The 18,905-nt window shown below is 42.5% G+C and overlaps 1 protein-coding gene and 1 pseudogene across 1 annotated transcript; one reads left to right on the plus strand and one right to left on the minus strand.

Annotated features, from left to right (window-relative positions):
- Positions 1 to 508: 508 nt before the first annotated feature.
- LOC115137023 (calpain small subunit 1-like) lies at positions 509 to 6,048 on the minus strand. The gene is made up of 11 exons (XM_029673008.2): positions 5,920 to 6,048; positions 5,544 to 5,615; positions 5,257 to 5,293; positions 4,008 to 4,100; positions 2,551 to 2,608; positions 2,334 to 2,398; positions 2,149 to 2,217; positions 1,463 to 1,541; positions 1,170 to 1,286; positions 1,004 to 1,062; positions 509 to 859 (listed from the first exon to the last, which is right to left on the minus strand). The coding sequence occupies exons 2-11, from the start codon at positions 5,588 to 5,590 to the stop codon at positions 833 to 835; spliced, it is 651 nt and encodes a 216-aa protein (XP_029528868.1). The 5' UTR covers positions 5,591 to 5,615; positions 5,920 to 6,048; the 3' UTR covers positions 509 to 832.
- A 1,423-nt stretch (positions 6,049 to 7,471) lies between these two features.
- On the plus strand, positions 7,472 to 18,238 carry LOC115137024 (transmembrane protein 87A-like; annotated as a pseudogene).
- Positions 18,239 to 18,905: the final 667 nt, after the last annotated feature.

Raw genomic sequence — 18,905 nt, forward strand, 5'->3', positions numbered from 1 at the left:
ACACAGATATAATTTACATACAAAGCGTTTTTGTTTAGTGAGTCCACCAGATCGGAGGCAGTCGGGATGACCAGGAATGTTCTCTTGATAAGTGCGTGAATTGGACCATTTTCCTGTCCTGCTAAGCATTCAAAATATAATGAGTACTTTTGGGTGTCAGGGAAAATGTATGGAGTAAAAAGCACATTATTTCCATTAGGAATGTAGTGAAGAAAAAGTAAGTTGTCAAAATTATAAATAGTAAAATACAGATACCCCCAAAATCGACTTAGTACTTTAAAGTATTTTTCACTTAAGCACTTTCCACCACTGACTATTAGTCGGTGATGGAAGTTAAGAGAGGTGCTGAGGAATAACAATCACCTTTATTAATGAATTGGTTTGTAAAAGTTGTGAAATTACTACAATAACACAAAAATATGAGTTATTTACAAACACATGAGAGAACATTTATTTAATGAGCAAAAGTAGAACATAGAAATGGTAATAAATGAGATAGCTGCAAGTATTAGGTAATATTGCCCCCTTTATTGAGCACTAGAATGTATATATTACATTACATAGCAGTGTGGAATGTTTGACCAAAGGTGTGTTGCCAGAAAAAAGGAAAACACAAAACGTTCAAATATTTGGACTGTAGAAAGGTAGTAAAGTAAATGTGTGCTTTCCTGGTGTTTCTGCAATGCTGCTATCTAGTGATAAATTGAATAAACATTCATGACAATGATGTATGAACATCTGTCAAACAATAATAGCAATGGTAATATAAAATAAAACTCTTAAAATGGAGAGAGCGATTAATGAAGGCTTTTTGTAGGCTTTCCCTGATGTTTTATGAGTACATGGTCAACTGAAGCCACTGTGGAGAAAGCAGAACACAAAAAGATGTGTGGTTATTTAGGTCTAATTTCAGTTCCTATATCCCGTCATTAATCTTAAAAATAGTCCCTAATCCTTAACACACTGTTCAAATGCAAAGAGAAAATAGTGAAAACTAATGTACCTCCTGGATGTTGACTTTGATAGTTCCATTATCATCTTTGTCCAGAGTCTTGAAAGCTCCTGAAAATGCACAAAACACTATTACTGAAGGGTAATGAAAAGGAAATAGTCTGAAATCAAGAACATAATCGGACTGAACAGGGGAGGATTGAGGATCAGTCACTTACGACACATAGCGTCCAGTCTGACCAGGCACCCAATGAAGTTGTCAAAGTCCATGTTGCCCTGTTCATCACTGTACCTGCGAACCATCAACTGGAAGAGCTGGTCGTTGAGAGGGAAGCCTGCACACGGACATAACAGGAGAGAGACACCAATGAGAACAAACACATTAATGCAGGGACAAGCTGGCTTTCATCAGTTGTCATGGCTGTTTGTTGTCACTGTTATAAAGGGCCTTACAGTATGATGTCAAAGATATGCAATTCCATGTTCCGTTTCTCCTGGTCTCTGAGCTCACCTGCAGCTTTGAAGGTAGCAGGAAGCTCTTGTGAGGAGATGAGCCCGGAGCGGTCCGCGTCATTTGATATGTAGATGCACTGAATCATAGCGGAAATAAAGATACACCGAGAGGTCAAAGTTCATCAAATCAAACTTTATTTGTCACCTGCGCCGAATACAACAGTTGTAGACCTTACCGTGAAATGCTTACTTTACAAGCCCTTTACCAACAGTGCAGTTCAAGAAGAGTTAAGAAAATATTTACAAAAAATAAAATTAATTATAAAAAGTAACAACAAGGCTATATACAGGGGGTATCGGTACCAAGGCAGTGTGCGGGTGGTTCAGGTTAGTCAAGGTAATTTGTACATGTAAGTAGGTAGGGGTGAAGTGACTATGCATAGATAATAAACAGCCAGTAACAGTAGTGTACAAAACAAATGGAAGGGGGGTCAATGTAATAGTCATGGTGGCCACAGCACCTTTTATAAAGAGTGTATTAACATGACATTTATAAAACAACATTCTTACATTAATGGAGTAAGAGGACTATTTGAAGTTGTAGGTGGTTTTATATGAATGCCTTGCAAATACATGCAAATCATGTATAGCTCAAGGCAAACGTTTCACTGAAATGTCCATCATTTCACACAATTGTTCATACAGTGCCGATTGTCAAAAAGGTAACAAGAGGACTGAACTCACCTGCCATTTCTTGATGTTGTTCCATAAAAACTTGAACTCATGGAAACCTAGCTTTCCTGTGCTGTCGCTCTGTGTGCCCAGGGTTAAGGTAAATCTTAATATGAACTACTCTGATAGTATAGTATAGTATAGAATAGTATAGTATAGTCCTCCATCCTAATACAGACACTGATGTGGAAGGATACGTCCATGACAGCCACCATGCTCCTGCATGACTCGATGCTAAAGCCATCAGTCTTCAGGTCACTACCTGAAATGAACACAGACAGACCACTCCTTCACTACAATACAGAAAACCATTCCCTGGAACCAGTCTTGCACTTCGACTCCATTATGTGTGCAAGAGGTGTACAAAGACAAATATAGACACAAGCATGGTGTTTGTGCAAGAATAGGACTCACGTTTGCCAATGATCCTGTTGAGGATGTTCATCAATTCCGTGGGGCTCACCTCCATGTCCTATAATGCACAGAGAGATACAGTAAATCCTCATACGCTCTATATGCCTACATGTACTTGGGTCACAATTCAGCTGACATAAGGATAAGGACACTGAGACTACTTTAATGAACATATGTTTTAGGAGTACAATCATGGACCCAATGCATCTCTCTCTCTGGATTTGTGCGTGACATATTAGAACAACCTAAGTCATTGTATCAACTTTCAGCAGACACATTTGCGGCAGCTATATCTTCAGGTTTCATTCCATATGAATCTTGTGTTCCCCCCCTTATGAGTGAGGCCTCAATGAGTTTGGGCTAGTCATCAGTTTAAAGTTGATCGTTGCCAGCTGAGCCTGCCAGTAGAACATGTATCCACCCCTATCTATGACTCACACAATCTACAACCCCACCCCCACAAAACCTAACCAGGCAAGAGAGCCGCCCTGTCAGACAATGGTAGGAAGCACATAGAGGAGGAACCAGTCCCTCTTCTTGTCAGTGGAATAAACCAGGGTTGGGTTGTCAGCAAACCACATCCCCGGTCTCTTACTCCACCACTGCCTGATCCCACAGCAGTGAATCATTGTGAGCAACCAGGCGCCCAATGAAATTGTCAAAGTGCAGTGTTTGTCACAGGAAGGAAATGTCTGTGGAGCCCTGGGCATTAGTGACTATAACCAATGGGGCAGAATCAATGATTTAAGCCAACCGGAGCTCTTCACGGTACTCTTCCAAAAGGCTTCTATTAGTTGGCAGCAGTGCATGACAGACAGCACATTTGAAGCTTCAAATTCACCATGTCTGTGTAGATAGTTGAACCCCATTCTGAAGACTGGCTCCAGATTAAGCAGGGTGGATGGCTGGAGGGGAGGGGTTTGGAATGCAAACAAGACTTAACTGGGATACAAGAGGCAACAACAGGGTTACACTGATTGTGCCAGTGTATCATCAGCCCAAAAATGAAATACCATCCATGCCATGGATAGTTGGCTGCACCTACAAAAGATAATACACCACAAACAATACTGGAACTTAATTAACACACTGGTCGTTGGTCTGCACTATATTACAATAAACCACTAACAGTGGGTTAATGTAAATCATTTTAACAACTGTGTGTTGTCCTTGTGGAAACCCACATAACGAAACAGCCTCTTTAAAACATTCAACAACAGACCTGATTATACAATGGCACACTTATGGAAACTGAATTTGGTAGCCGAAAGCCTTAGGTGAACGTCTCTCAATGACTCATAGCTGGAATCAAGAGAATCAAGAGGCACTCTTGACTTGACTTATCTGGGCTCTTTACTTCTCTGAATAGGATAGGAAAGGACAGTAGGTTTGGAGGTGAATAGGATCAGATATGATAGTAGTAGGAGTGCATAAGTTGAAAAACAATAACTACTTACATCCCCAGCAAGTTGCTGGAACACCTTGCGGAACTGTCTCTCCTCGTCGTTCTCATTCTGCTCCGCGTAGGCCAGAGGTCTGCGTGGTGGGGGCTAGGACACAAACACAGACCAGGTTCTGTTAACACTAACACTCACAGCCCTCTTCACTGCGGTCTAGCATGCAGGACAGCAACAGTTGTGGCTCCTTTGCTCAAAAGAGTAGTGTTAACTTCTAAAACTTTCCAGTCGGCAGTGAGTGCACTATCATAAGACTATCATAAGACAACCCCTTGTGTTGTGCTGTGGCGGAGATCTTTGTGGGCTATACTCGGCCTTGTCTCAGGATGGTAAGTTGGTGGTTGAAGATATCTCTCTAGTGGTGTGGGGGCTGTGCTTCGGCAAAGTGGGTGGGGTTTTATCCTGCCTGTTTGGCCCTGTCCGGGTGTATCGTCAGATGGGGCCACAGTATCTCCCGACCCCTCCTGTCTCAGCCTCCAGTATTTATGCTGCAGTAGTTTGTGTCGGGGGGGCTAGGGTCAGTCTGTTATATCTGGAGTATTTCTCCTGTCTTATCCGGTGTCCTGTGTGAATTTAAGTATGCTCTCTATAATTCGCTCTCTCTTTCTCTATCTTTAAAAAAAAATCTTTCTTTCTTTCTCGGAGGACCTGACCTGAGCCTCAGGACTACCTGGCCTGATGATTCCGTGCTGTCCCCTGTCCACCTGGCCGTGTTGCTGCTCCAGTTTGAACTGTTCTGCCTGCAGCTATGGAACCCTGACCTGTTCACCGGACGTGCTACCTGTCCCAGACCTGCTGTTTTCAACTCTCTAGAGACAGCAGGAGCAGTAGAGATACTCTGAATGATCGGCTATGAAAAGCCAACAGACATTTACTCCTGAGGTGCTGACCTGTTGCACCCTCGACAACTACTGTGATTATTATTATTTGACTCTGCTGGTCATCTATGAACATTTGAACATCTTGGCCATGTTCTGTTATAATCTCCACCCGGCACAGCCAGAAGAGAACTGGCCACCCCTCATAGCCTGGTTCCTCTCTAGGTTTCTTCCTAGGTTCTGGCCTTTCTAGGGAGTTTTTCCTAGCCACCGTGCTTCTACACCTGCATTGCTTGCTGTTTGGGGTTTTAGGCTGGGTGTCTGTACAGCACTTTGTGACATCAGCTGATGTAAGAAGGGCTATATAAATACATTTGATTGATTGATTGATGATGTTCTGAAGGAAAATTGGTGCTAAAGGGTTTACTCACAGGATCTGATGGCACAAATTGACCAGGGTCGATGTTGCTGTTGGAGAAAACAAGAAAGACCTATTACTATTTAATAAATGTTAGAAATGTCATGAATGAAGTCAGTATACTGATGTAACAGTATAACTTTAGACCGTCCCCTCACATGAACCAGGGACCCTCTGCACACATCAACAACAGTCACCCCTCGATGCATCTTTACCCATCGCTCCACAAAAGCCACGGCCCTTGCTCTTGTGTGTGTGTGTGTGTGTGTGTGTGTGTGTGTGAGAGTGTGCCAGGCCTACCTCACAACATCCAGGATGCCACCAATGAGTCTTTTGGCCAGAAACATCTTGTGAAGGGACAGAGGCGAAAATCTACAAAAGGAGTCAAGAGAGAAACATCTGACATCAAACATCTGATCGATTAAACAAAAAGGCGACAACAGAGAGAGAAAACGAGCCATAATACAGTATGTCCGGCTGTAATAAATGTGTTATTGGTGTTGGGGCTCCCTCTGAAAACTTTTTCTCCCTGGCCTGTATTGGTAAGTAGCACAAACAGTATAACCTCTGCAGCAGATGTCAAAAGTGACGAAGAAGACAAAACAAAATCAACGTCAAACAGTCTGATAAACTTGTGAAGGCAATCTGATTCCCTTAAATTGATAATAATACTTACAGGGAACAAATGCGTTGCTGAATTCGGCAGATACTGACGTGACGGCACTCCTTTTTGGTACAAACCCAATTCCGCAAGGAGTTATTTTTCAATGCATCAGAGCTCCACACCCCTGCCCAATAGAGAAGTGCGCACCATAGGGAGAGACAGGTCGGAATGACTCTGGGTCCTACAACCCGTAAGTTTATGTCAAGAATAACTAGCATTTCCCTATTGATGATATTAGGGATGATGAGACTAATTCAGACGACACTTTTACAACACTTGTATTATGTTTGAGTCACATAGATTTCAAATAATGATCAATTGAGGGTACAAGGCCTAATGTTCATTGCATTAGCTGATGCTGTTTTACAAAACAATGGCATATGATTTCATGTCCTAATAAAAACATTTTTAGAATGTCATTTTTTCCTTTCGAACTATAGGCCTATTTGCATAACCTACATCTTGCATGCAATGTAGATGTCTGAAACGGGGGGAAACATTTGAAAACGAAGAAGCTACGCTGTGTGAACTTGTCCAATAAGAAAGTACATTCTCCTTCCCAAGTTGAAAACGTTTTCTCCGGTTTGTTGTCCACGGAAGACCGCCTACATTGTGATGTCAGACAAAGGACCCAGGCAGGATGCCTGTTTACCCGACTCTGACACTGCATTTAACGGGAGTGTAAAGTGAATACAAGTTAATAAAAATGTCACTTTTATTATGCTATCAAAGCATCATAGGTAGCCTAGATAGGCTATGATATCTCGTTAAGAACATTGTTTAGTTCAGCCAGATTAATCTATTTCAACAGTTGATTAAACTGTCGCAATCTACAGAAGGAGGCATTGAAACAATACACTTGCCTTCGTTTTACGCACCGTGCACCATTCTGGCGACAATGTAACATTGTAACCGCTTCCACTGTATTATACGCAATGTAACACTATCATTCTCCCTTGATTAGGCCGGACAAATGATCCTTCTTTTTTTACTCTATCAGTGTTAGTCAATATGGGTTTGTTTCACGACTAGTCAATACAAGTAATAAATAGTAAGTGATCCGATCCATTCATTCATAGACATCCTGCCCCTGGGCAAATATTGAATCTTGGCTCACCATCATGCCTACCTACCTACGTTCCAACTATTCAGCTATTTTGTTCAGATCATTTAAAACCCAACAGGTTTTTAATCTAAATGTTGTCCAAATCTATTTGCAGTACTCATATGTTTGACATTTTTTCACGGCTTGTGTTACAGGAAACTTTGAAAAAGCAGAGCTTTTTCCTCTTCACCAAGACAATGTTTAACAATACTGTCATTCAGCTGAAATGTAAGTAGGCGATAACCTTGCTTATGTTCCTGAAAGTTAGGATAAAACTCAGTTATTTACTGAACCTTGTAGAATATCATATAGCAATAACATGATTGCCCCTTCTTCTAACTAGTATTGTAGGATGGTGTACTGTCAATGCAGGATATTTGTATGATATCATTACTGTATACAATACGCTACTTTATTGTGTCTACAGTAAGAGTATGGGGAGGTTGGGGGAGGAAGTAGTAGCCTCTAGCCCTGGCTCTGGCCCTCAGACAGGAACAGATCTGGAGAGAGCTCTGTGACTAAGTTGTTTTCATAAGATGTCTGCTGTTTCAGGGTTGACGGAACATTGTGAACCTCCGGTAAAACTCAACATCTCCTGATGTCTAAGGAGCTCCCGCTGCTTCAACGAGGTATTCGGTCTCCACGTAAGTTCCTCTCTCTCATTTAGAAACTCACTGCACTCTGAATGGGTTCATTCAGGCTGTTGTATTCCATAAACTCTCCAGCTTTTCCTTTTTTTCAGCTAGTTCCAATTGTTCTCAATTTAACAACAGGCAATGCAAGATTTAGGGTCTCGATAGGGAGAGTAGTGTCATTCATGTTTTTTGACTGTATAGACAGTGTGGTTTGTGCAAATACTTATTAACTTACTTAGTCACTTTATCATACCTGTTTGATTTGCAGCCTCTGAAGGCAGGGAGCTACTTCAGAACGACAACTGTGAAGCAGGAAGGATGCAGTGGGTTCTATGTGTTTTATCAGTACCCTGCCATTGAGTGCAAACAGCACATGACCCACAGTGAGGTACAGTATATGGCAATGGAGGGTCTCATAAGAAAGTATGGTGGCACTTTATTTTATGGTACCTCAGAAATATCCCTGCATTTACATGATCAAATATTAATTACACAGTAATGTTGGGTGCCAGACTCTACAGCTATGCCATATAATGCAATATTCAGAGATACACATCTGTCACGCCCTAACCTTAGAGATCCTTATTTATTCTATATGTTTGGTTAGGTCAGGGTTTGACTCGGGTGGGAGAATCTATGTTTTCTATTTCTTTTTTGTTTTTGCCTAGTGATGTTCCCAATCAGAGGCAGCTGTCTATCGTTGTCTCTGATTTGGGATCATATATAAGTTGTGATTTTCCGTTTGGGTTTTGTGGGGAGAGTTGTGTTTAGCTGTTTTGCTGCATGACAGAACTAGGCACGTTTGTTTTTTCTACTTTGTTATTTTGTTGCGGTGTTCAGTTAATTAAAAAACATGAACTCCTACCACGCTGCACGTTGGTCTCCTTCCTCAACCCACGAGAGCCGTTACAACATCTGGTTTTGTGAGATTAATAACACAGCAATGACCTTCTTTGGTTCTAAATAAGATAGCTACTAGCGAAGTTAACTTCCTATTAAATGGCAAGTAGAACTAGTGGGATCAGTATAGTGAAATAAAGTGAGGGAAAAAGCATACTACAAACAGCACAACGGTGAAACAAATACCACAACGTCATATGTTCCACCTCGCTCTTTCATGTCGTCTTCCTGAGTTTGTTTGTTCACAAAAGTGTGACCTAAATATAGCAGCTCGTAACTGATCATTAGGAAGTGCTTGTAATTCTGAATAAATGTTTTCATACATTACAGCTCATGGCGAGGCTATGTTATGGAGTTCACGGCGTATCATTGTCTAATGGTTGCTACTCTGCTTTGTTTTCAGTAACAGGTCTTTCTCAACAGATTTGGGGAGCCGACTAGGCTTACTGTAAACTAAAGCTTTTTTTTCTAATTCTGTAAACTAAAGCTTTGGTTATTTTACTCTCAGGCTGTCATGTCTTCTCCCTGGACCTCTTCAATGTCCACCTCTGGAACATCAGACTCTGAGGCCTCATCTTCACTGTCACTTTCCAACCTTGTTGAGGATGGCTTGTTGTCAGGATCAAAAAGCCTCAAATTGGTGGCCATCTGGGCAAATTTTTCTTCCCTTGTATTGGTCAGCCTGTTGCGTGCTTTGGAGTGTGTGTTCCCAAACAAGGACCAGTTTTGCTCTGAGGTGGCTGATGTTGGTGGGATTTGGAGGATGATGGAGGCAACAGGGGAAAGAGCCTCTGATCCACAAAGTCCCTTCCACCAGGTGGTGGATGAGATGTTGGCACGACTGCCATATTGCATCTCCATCCCAAAGCCCTTGCTTGGAAGTGTACTTCGCCAGACTGCAAAGAACCTTGCCCTCATCCAGGCCAAGTTGGCGAAACACGGTAGTGATGACACCATAGGCCTTGTTGATCTCTGCGCCAGACAGGATGCTCTTGCAGGCATACATGGGGTCCAACATGTACGCTGCGCTATGTATGGGCTTCAGGCTAACGTTTTCACGCTTTCTGATGTATTTCAGAACTGCAGTTTCCTCTGCTTGGAATAACAGTGAAGTGGGCAGGGCATTACGAATTTCTTCTCTTACATCTGCAAGCAGAGTTTGAACATCAGACAGGATGTTATTGTCTCCCTCATTCCGTGCAATGTCTAGTTTCGAGTTTCAGGCTGCTTACCACTCTCTCCCAAAATACATCATCCCGGAGGATCCTCTTGATGGGGCTGTCTATATCGGCAGACTGTGATATGGGGATTTCATGGAGAGACACCTTCCCCTCCAGGAGACTGTCTAACATGATGACAACACCACCCCAATGGGTGTTGCTGGGCAGCTTCAATGTAATGCTCTTATTCTTCTCACTTTGCATGGTGAGGTAGATTACAGCTATAACTTGATGACCCTTCACATACCTAACCATTTCCTTGGCTCTCTTGTAGACTGTATCCACTGTTTTCAGTGCCATGACGTCCTTGCGGAGCAGATTCAATGCATGAGCAGCACAGCCAATGGGTGTGATGTGAGGGTAGGACTCCACTTTACACAAAGCAGCCTTCATGTTTGCAGCATTGCCTGTCACCAATACCTTCTGTGGTCCAAGGTCATTGATGACTGCCTTCAGCTCATCTGCAATGTAGAGACCGGTGTGTCTGTTGTCCCTTGTGTCTGTGCTCTTGTAAAATACTGGTTGAGGGGTGGAGATGATGTAGTTAATAATTCCTTGCACGCAAACATTTGACCGCCCATCAGAGAGGATTTCAATACAGTCTGCTTTCTCTATGATTTACTTGAACTCTGTTGAACTCTGCATCCAGCAAATGAGTAGATAAAGCATATCTGGTTGGAAGGGTGTATGCTGGGCGACGAACATTCAGAAATCTCTTCCAATACACATTGCCTGTGAGCATCAGAGGTGAACCAGTTGCATACACAGCTCGAGCAAGACATTCATCAGCATTTCTCTGACTACGTTCCTCCATTGAGTAAAAAAAAACGACGTATAATTCCAGGAGGAACATGAGCTGTTGCTATCAATAAAGGTGTCTGTTTCATCATTTCCACCTCGAATATAAGTAGAGGGACTTTTGTCAGAGGTTGCTTGTGAGCGCTGAGGGAAATTTATGCACTTGGCCAGATGATTCTGCGTCTTTGTTGCATTCTTCACATATGATTTGGTACAGTATATGCAAATATACACAACTTTTCCTTCTACATTAGCTGCAGTGAAATTTCTCCACACATCAGATAGTGCCCGTGGCATTTTCCTGTAAAGATTAGAAACAGATTAGTTAAAAAAACACAAATGCAATTCCATGTACAGATAAATAGTTAAGCAGTTAGATTAAACAACTCCTTTGTAAGATAAATGTTTTAAAATAAAACGTATAGAAACAGGTGAATTAACACTCCTCAGTTAGCAGGCTCAAGTAAGCTAAAACCCACATGTTAGCAAAAACTAACTACCAGAAATTGTAAACAAGTTAGAAATGATAGAAACACTTTGCAGTAGGCTACTATTCGCTAGTTAACAAAAAAATAAAGTATGTCATATGAAATATATTCACCCCACCCAGTATTGTAATCAAAACTTACCAGAATGCATGTAGCCCTTGGGCCAGACAGCGTGGGCTCAATAGCATCTCATAAGTGTGTAAGATCTTGAGAATCAGCCGTACATGTGATGGAAGAATGCACTGTGCATGCAGAGGATTGCGATTCCATTGAATTGGGGATAGTTTAACCAAAATATGCCACAAGACCTATAATTGCCTTGTGTATCCCACAAAAAAATGGTTCACTGTTATAAGCTAACTTGTTTGAAACATTTAAGCAAAGTACTCCAAATTCCCGGGCTTGACTTCCCATGGAAAATTTTCTGAAAAGTTTCCGACGCTTTGCAACCCTAATAGTAACACAGTAATTCACCTAGGTGTCATTGGAATGACTGTCTTTATCCCCCTGTTTTAGCCTGTCACTGTCAAGGACAAAGAGATGAGGAAAAGGAGCGCTGGGAATCCAAAGGAGGTAAATCAACTCAAACACCGTCTGATATCACAATCAAATATATGCTAAGTGTATGTAGATGTATGTGAATAAGGCGATCTGGGTCCTGTGATTCCCAGCCTAGCAACAGGCCTCCATATCAGGGAAATCAGCTTAATCATATTTTCTCTCTTTTAGACGTTTGCTGTCAAAGCAGAGGCAGCTGTGGCCACAGGCAAAGCCCCAGCCCCCGCTGCAAAGAAAAAAGTGGTGAGTGTTTCCTTGTCCCCTAAGAGCCATGCCAGAATGAAGACACAGTTGAAGTCAGAAGTTTGCATGCACCTTAGCCAAATACATTTAAACTCAGTTTTTCACAATTCCTGACAATTAATCCTAGTAGAAAATCCCTGTTTTAGGTCCGTCAGGATCACCACTTTGTGATGGCCACTCCAATACCTTTACTTTGTTGTCCTTAAGCCATTTTGCCACAACTTTGAAAGTATGCTTGGGGTCATTGTCCATTTGGAAGACCCATTTGCGACCAAGCTTTAACTTCCTGACTGATCTCTTGAGATGTTGCTTCAATATATCCACCTGCTTTCCCTTCCTTGTGATGCCATCTATTTTGTGAAGTGCACCAGTCCCTCCTGTGGCCAAGCACCCCCACAACATGATGCTGCCACGGGTTTTAATGACTCCAACCTGAGTGTATGTAAACCTCCGACTTCAACTGTATGTATGGTGTACATACACATTGGCTAAACAAACAGTGTGATTTCGATACACCGGCACACTATTTCTTTAATTGCCGTTCTTCATTTCTTGTACCGCAGGGAAAACATTTGTTCAGCTAGCTATTTCCTAATGCCTGGCGGTCTTAGACGTAGAGATCCTATATTGTAGCTCTATGCTCCTAGACTCCCCAGCATCACTTTGATGCAATGGCTCAGACCTGGGAGGATGGCCTTACATGTTCATCATCCCACATCAAAGAGATCAAGGAGAAGAGCAGGGCCGCCACTGACTCTGTCCCACCACAGAACTGGGACATCCAACATAACGAGGTCCACCGATCACATGAAACCTGTGTCCAATACATTGAAACTGCATTAACGAATAGGCTAATATTATGTCCTTCAACCCCTGCAGTGGAAGTCAGTAGGAACAGGAACCCTTTGACTACATCTGTTTCAGAATGACTTATGATCGTAAGTCAATTCTGCCGTGGTAAGTTGTCTACATGGAAAACATTCTACGCTACAGCTTCATTACATGTAGTATAATGAACACAAGTAGCTTCTAAGGTGTGGTCCTATAGGACATACTCTCTATCTTACCGGACAATACAGACTCTCTAGTTCCTTGCCAGCTCACCTAACTGTCCCTTTTGCAGTTCTACATGGTGATGTGTGTCATCTATGTGTTGCTGGGCCTGCGCTGTGGCCTTGGCTGTCAGCCTGCAACTGGAGAGAGCTGCTCGGGATCCAGTTCTGGATCGGCGGGGTTATCTTCCTGGGCATGCTGGAGAAGGCCGTGTACTATGCCGAGTTCCAGAGCATCCGCTATGACGGCCTCTCCGGTCAGGAGGGGGAGAGACAAGAACCTTACAGAAAAGCCACTTGATTTCACTTGTGAAATTTCACTTGAAATTCACGTGATCACTTGAGAAACACGTTTTTGTCTGTAATTGGTCTTTTAAGGAAATCAACATGGGGTTTAAGTGGTCATTTTTGGTGGACACCCCTAAACACACATTTTCAGCCAATTTAGTTTTTCTACCTAAATCTTCCTGGTGGGCAAGGTTGGAATTGGGAAAAAGATAGTTGCTTCTAGTGTGGTGCTAAATGTGCTGTTGTACTCCATTTTAATCATCTTTATTTGTGTGCTGTGTCCTCCAACAGTCCAGGGGGCAGTAGTGTTTGTGGAGATCCTTTCAGCAGTGCGGACCCTGGCCCGTGTGCTCGTCATCATCACTAGTCTTGGTTATGGAATTGTCAAGGGAGTCAGTCCCTTCATAAGAGGTCACATTGTTAAGACAGTGGAGAGTGTTAAACTCTATTTCCAATTATGTCTCTCTCTGTCTCTGTCTCTCTGACTCTGTCTGTCTGTCGCTCTCTCTCTCTGCCTGCCTGTCTCTCTCTCTCCGTAGGCCAAGGCTCAGTGCATTGATATACAGGGTGGTTGGGGTGGGACTGCTCATTTTATTTTTATTTTTACCTTTATTTTGACCTTATATTCTCCGTTGTCGAGGGAATCCTGAGGGTCAATTCGGGTAAGTCTGGTCTCTGTCCTCTCCTTTCTGATCAATATACTACCTCGGTATTCCCCCAAAATATATTGTCCACCTAACTAGACTATTAAAACATTTTGATACGTTTTTGATACGGAACTAAACTAAACAATGCCATGATGCTCTTTGTTGAATATCTTCATCTTTGGCCAAAGGATGCCAGTTTGTGTGTGTAGTAGTACCGCCATTCCACTGTCAGTGTTTGCCTGTCTTTCTCACAGGGTCAGGGGGGCAGTAGCAGACTACTGTGTGACATTATTCTGGTGTTCACTGACTCGTGCGTTGTGTGGTGGATATTCTTTTGGAGTGGTCAGACATTAGAGGCCATCAGTCAGCCTGTCTGTCAGTCAGTGTGTTAATCTAGTTGTCACTGTATGCAGTTAGTCTGTCAGTATTAAGAACTCTTTTATTTTTCTCCCTCCTGGGCATGTTTGTCTTGAGCTGTGTTTCCAAAGCTTACTCAGATCTCCTCATCCCTTTTACCAGTGTCTCTCATAACTTCTCCAACAAGTTTGATTCCAACCCTCTTTGAGTGGCAGTTTGGTTCTAACCCTCTTTGAGTGGCAGTTTGGTTATACACGGGTCCTCTTGGTGTGTATCTGTCTATCTACATGGCTGCCTGAAGAGTATGTGATAATGTCCCCTCGCTCCCTCTGTCACTCCCTCCCTTTCTCCTGCCCCTCTGTGCTTGTATCCGTTCCCCTCCCTCTCTGTCCCTTTCAGGCTGAAGATGATCTGGTGCCGCTTGCTACCATTCCGTTGGCTGTGCTCGACTCTACCCTCTGCTGGTGGATATCCTGTACTGTACTTCCCTTCACATCTCACTTTCTCTCCCTCTCCCCTTCCCCCCTCCCCTCCGACTTCATCTTCCAACGCTCTCACTTCCTGAAATCCATGTGTGCGGACAGTGCCTTGGTGGTGGTTGGTGTTGGCACTTCTCCCTCTATTTCCGCCTGCCTTCGCCTTTGTCTCAGAGAAGGGAATAACCCAGAAGGGAATATTTCCAGAAAATATCCTCCGCCTCACAAAAACAAATGTAGACATCAGCCATAGTCACATGGATTAATGACATGTTTAATTACAGGGCCACTTATAGCAAGGCTATCAATAACTTTATTTTTCTCCTGCAGTTTGACAGGACAGTATTTTAGTGGATTCAGTTAGTTAACCAATTAGCCAGAAAACCAGTTAGTATAGCGATGACTAAGACCATACCAGGTTTTCCAGCCGTGCTTAACCTGGCCATGGGGGGCAGAGGGAAGCTCAACTCCTCCTGAGTGATGAGAAAATGGCTGAAAACCCTCAGAGACTTACACCCTGATTAGCTTGGGTTTACGTTCAGGTATATCAGCTCAGTTGACAAGGTAGGCAAACTCTTCGGTGTTGGTTATGTTGAAAGTCAATGGAAGAAGACTGGTATTATTGGGTTAACTGTTTCTGTTGAGAATTGTATTTCAAACGGTGGGCTGTTTGTTACCCGGGTTTGTTCTGGGGTTATGTTGGGAGTCCTTGACAGCCAATCACATCTTTATCAGCCTGGCCCAGACCATGAAGCTCCTTCGCCTCCGAAGAAACGTGGTCAAGCTTTCCCTGTATCGCCACTTTACCAACACCCTCATATTCGCCGTTATTGGTGAGGAGCTGTCTGCGGCTGTGCTACTGCAACCACTTAACAGAGACATTTCATACATAGTGTACTATACACCTTGGTGTGCCCATGATTACAAGCATTCACTAATCTAATATATTTGGCCTGTCACTGTTCTACTCTGCAGCCTCAGTAATTTTCATGATCTGGATGATGAAGACCTTCAATGTTTCAAAGTGCCAGTCAGTGAGTAGTGTTTGTTTACTACGTTACGTAACTTTTTAAGCCACGGGTGTCCAAACACGTGCGTGTGGTTTGAGTAAAAATAATAATAATCGAACTCAATATACTTTAAAATGTCTAAAACCAAATCGAAACTGTAGAAATGATAATGAACCCACATTCATAGTTTCTTGACTGTTTCCAGCGCGCTAACAAATGAAAAGCTAGACAGTCAGAGAGCATCGGAAATAACATTTTCTTGACAATTTTGACGTCGAGGAAATATAACCAATTTTCCGCACACACACACAGTTGACCTCTAGTGAACTCGTATTTGGCATTAGATATATTATCTTTCACATTCTCTTCCTCTCCCGTCTCTCTTATTCACTCTCTTTGTATCTCTCCAGGACTGGAGGGAGCTGTGGATAGACTGCTTCCTGGCGGTTCCTCTTCTCCACCATCCTTCAGGTCATCATGTTTCTGTGGAGGCCGTCTGCCAACAACCAGAGGTAAGAGGTCACGGCTAAACAGTTCAACACAAGGCCAAAACCCTCTCAACCAAAGTCATGTTTGTTTTTTAATCTAGGGATTGGGTTACTGGCTAGGATCTTTCAGTATGTCAACAGAGACATCTGTGGCAAAGTTAGGGTCAATTCAGGACATAGAATTGCACTTGTATGGAGAAATCCCATGTCCAAGTCAACTCAAATTGAATTGAGATGGCACTGAGCCTAAGTGGGCCACGTTCAGTAGCCAAATGTTGTCGACCGTTGCCGATAGGAATCCCATGAATAGAGCCGGCGTGATCCCTTAGTCTGTATGTCAGAGAAGATTGATTGTTCCACATAGACATATGCTATCTGAACGTTCCACAACATTGTGTCATGTTGAACGTGCCCCTGATCTGTGATGTCATGTCCTGTTCCCCTTAGATACACCTTCAGCCCCCTAGTGGATGAGGAGCGTGACGACGAGGCAAAGGTACAGCTGATGAATGATACATTTGGTAAGAGTCACTGCTGTTTTGGTATTTCAGTCATAGGAACACAAGTTGATACTGCATATGGTTCACTGGAGGATGAAATACAGTATCTTACCCGGTCTTGATAGGTAGCTAGACCTCTTTGGCCTAGTTGTCACACTCCCATAGTGTGTTGATAGTCTATGGGATGAATGTACCTTGGTTCTCTCTCCAAGCAGCCATTTTTGATAGAACGTAATGGACTCAGCCAACATACGGTAATCATATCTGTGTTTCTGATCCTATCCTATTTAGTGTACTTCCAGAGGGCGTGAAGACGAGGGGTCTGAAGTCCGAGACAAGTGGAACAGCCAAGCCGAACAAAGTGGTAAGAGCCTCCTCCATAGCACAGCGATACCACCCATACTAAGAATATAGGCTATAAACTACATTTTCTGGCTCAGAGAAGTTGTCTTGGTGATAGGATTATTATTATTTTTTTCCAGGATGAGGATCTGAAATGGGTCTTCAATGGCAGATGTGTAAGTGCGAACGAAATTGAAGTTATGGCAACGTTATAAAAATTAACCATGATTGACAGTGATAATATAATCACTTTGACTAGAAGTGTATTACATAGTATTACATAGTAAGAACATTGAAACTCTCAACTTAATTAAATCAGTTTACAGTCTGTGATGATGTGTGAAACAAGCACAGAAAGGATAGTTGATTTTTTTCTGACTGAGAAGACAACTGTAATCCAGTTCAGCTGTAAATCAAGTCAACATGTTTTCCTTTCTGTCCCAGTGCACTGCCCCCTCTACTGGACTGACGAGTTAAGACAAGGTGTTATTCCTGGTGTGAACAGCAGGTGGTGCCAGCTCCATGCTTATTAAAGAGCAGTAGCTCGTCTGGTTTACATCAGCTTGTTTATCCCTCCCTGTTTTCTTGCTGGCTTGAACAATGAGAGGGTGTGGAAGGGTGGTGTATCTTTTTCATTTAAAAAACTCCCCCACATCAAATAAAGCCATTAGGATTGTCAATGCAAGGGATATCTTTAAGATATATTTTTTACTTCAAAATGTGAATATACTTGTATGGAAAGGGTCGTCGGTAGATCAGATCGCATGTATCTTTTCTATTAAAGCTTTTGTGAAGATCGATTGACTTCAATGTCCATCTTTGTTTTTCAGTCCACCATGTCGCCTTTGGAAAGTCATTCCAACTATGCTTTTATTTACCCACAGGAGACCATGACAAGCAATTTTGAGATGTCTAAAATGGAATAGACCGAGGGAGACGATGTGCACTGCAGACAGAGACCGTGCGTTGGACAACCCTATGTCTGTATATGAAGGATATTATCCCGTATGAGCTTTGTAAGCAGCGATTGTAAAAACGATGGGATAAACTATGACGTAATGAGCTCACTATTTTAATTTTATTTTTGAATGCCTGCTTATTTATATTTTTGGGTATCTGGTTTCTTTTTTTTTAGCTTCTTTACTACAAATTGTATCTTGCCTTTCACCGTTTACATAGGTAATGTGCGGGAATGTGATTAAATGTGTTTTTTTTTGTCCAGTATGCTGTCTTGCACTTGGCCCAGCACAATCATACACACTCCCCTACAAATCTCCCCACACACAGACTCGTTATTTTTCTTCTGATCTCTGACTGTCCCTCTCTCGCTTTCTCTCACTCACTGTTATACACAGACACACTGCACTACAGTCCCAGGTTCACCCTTTTCTTTCATTTTTCTACACAAGTGGCCATTAGTGACATTCCACTGATCTGTGTATCATACAATAGCCTTTTTAAAGAGTGACTGTTTATCTAAGCGGGTGAAATGCTCCAGACATTATAGTCAATACACAGTGACCTGCCTGAGGGCAGAGCACCATCACTGCGTGGGTCAGAATTGATTTATTGTGTCTGTTCCCACTGATAACCACCAACTATCTGGTCAACACATCCAACAACGAGACCCCTGGGGTGTTTAGCTTACAGCTTCCACTTAGTATTTCCAACAATATTGTATTACAGTTGTGCGATATTGCAAAAAACAAATACCTTTTAAGTCCTATTGTGAGCTTCCGTTTGTTCCTAAAAAATGAACTGCTGACACACATACGCAAACAACGCCGCCTTTATTTGTCCTAATTGATTTGTCATTTGGCAGAACAACAGGAATGTAATGACTATGTAATGATCGTGTCATGAACACCTTTAGATGGTTGAAGTCCACATT

Source organism: Oncorhynchus nerka, linkage group LG11 (assembly GCF_034236695.1).
Source record: "Oncorhynchus nerka isolate Pitt River linkage group LG11, Oner_Uvic_2.0, whole genome shotgun sequence".
Lineage (NCBI taxonomy): Eukaryota > Metazoa > Chordata > Actinopteri > Salmoniformes > Salmonidae > Oncorhynchus > Oncorhynchus nerka.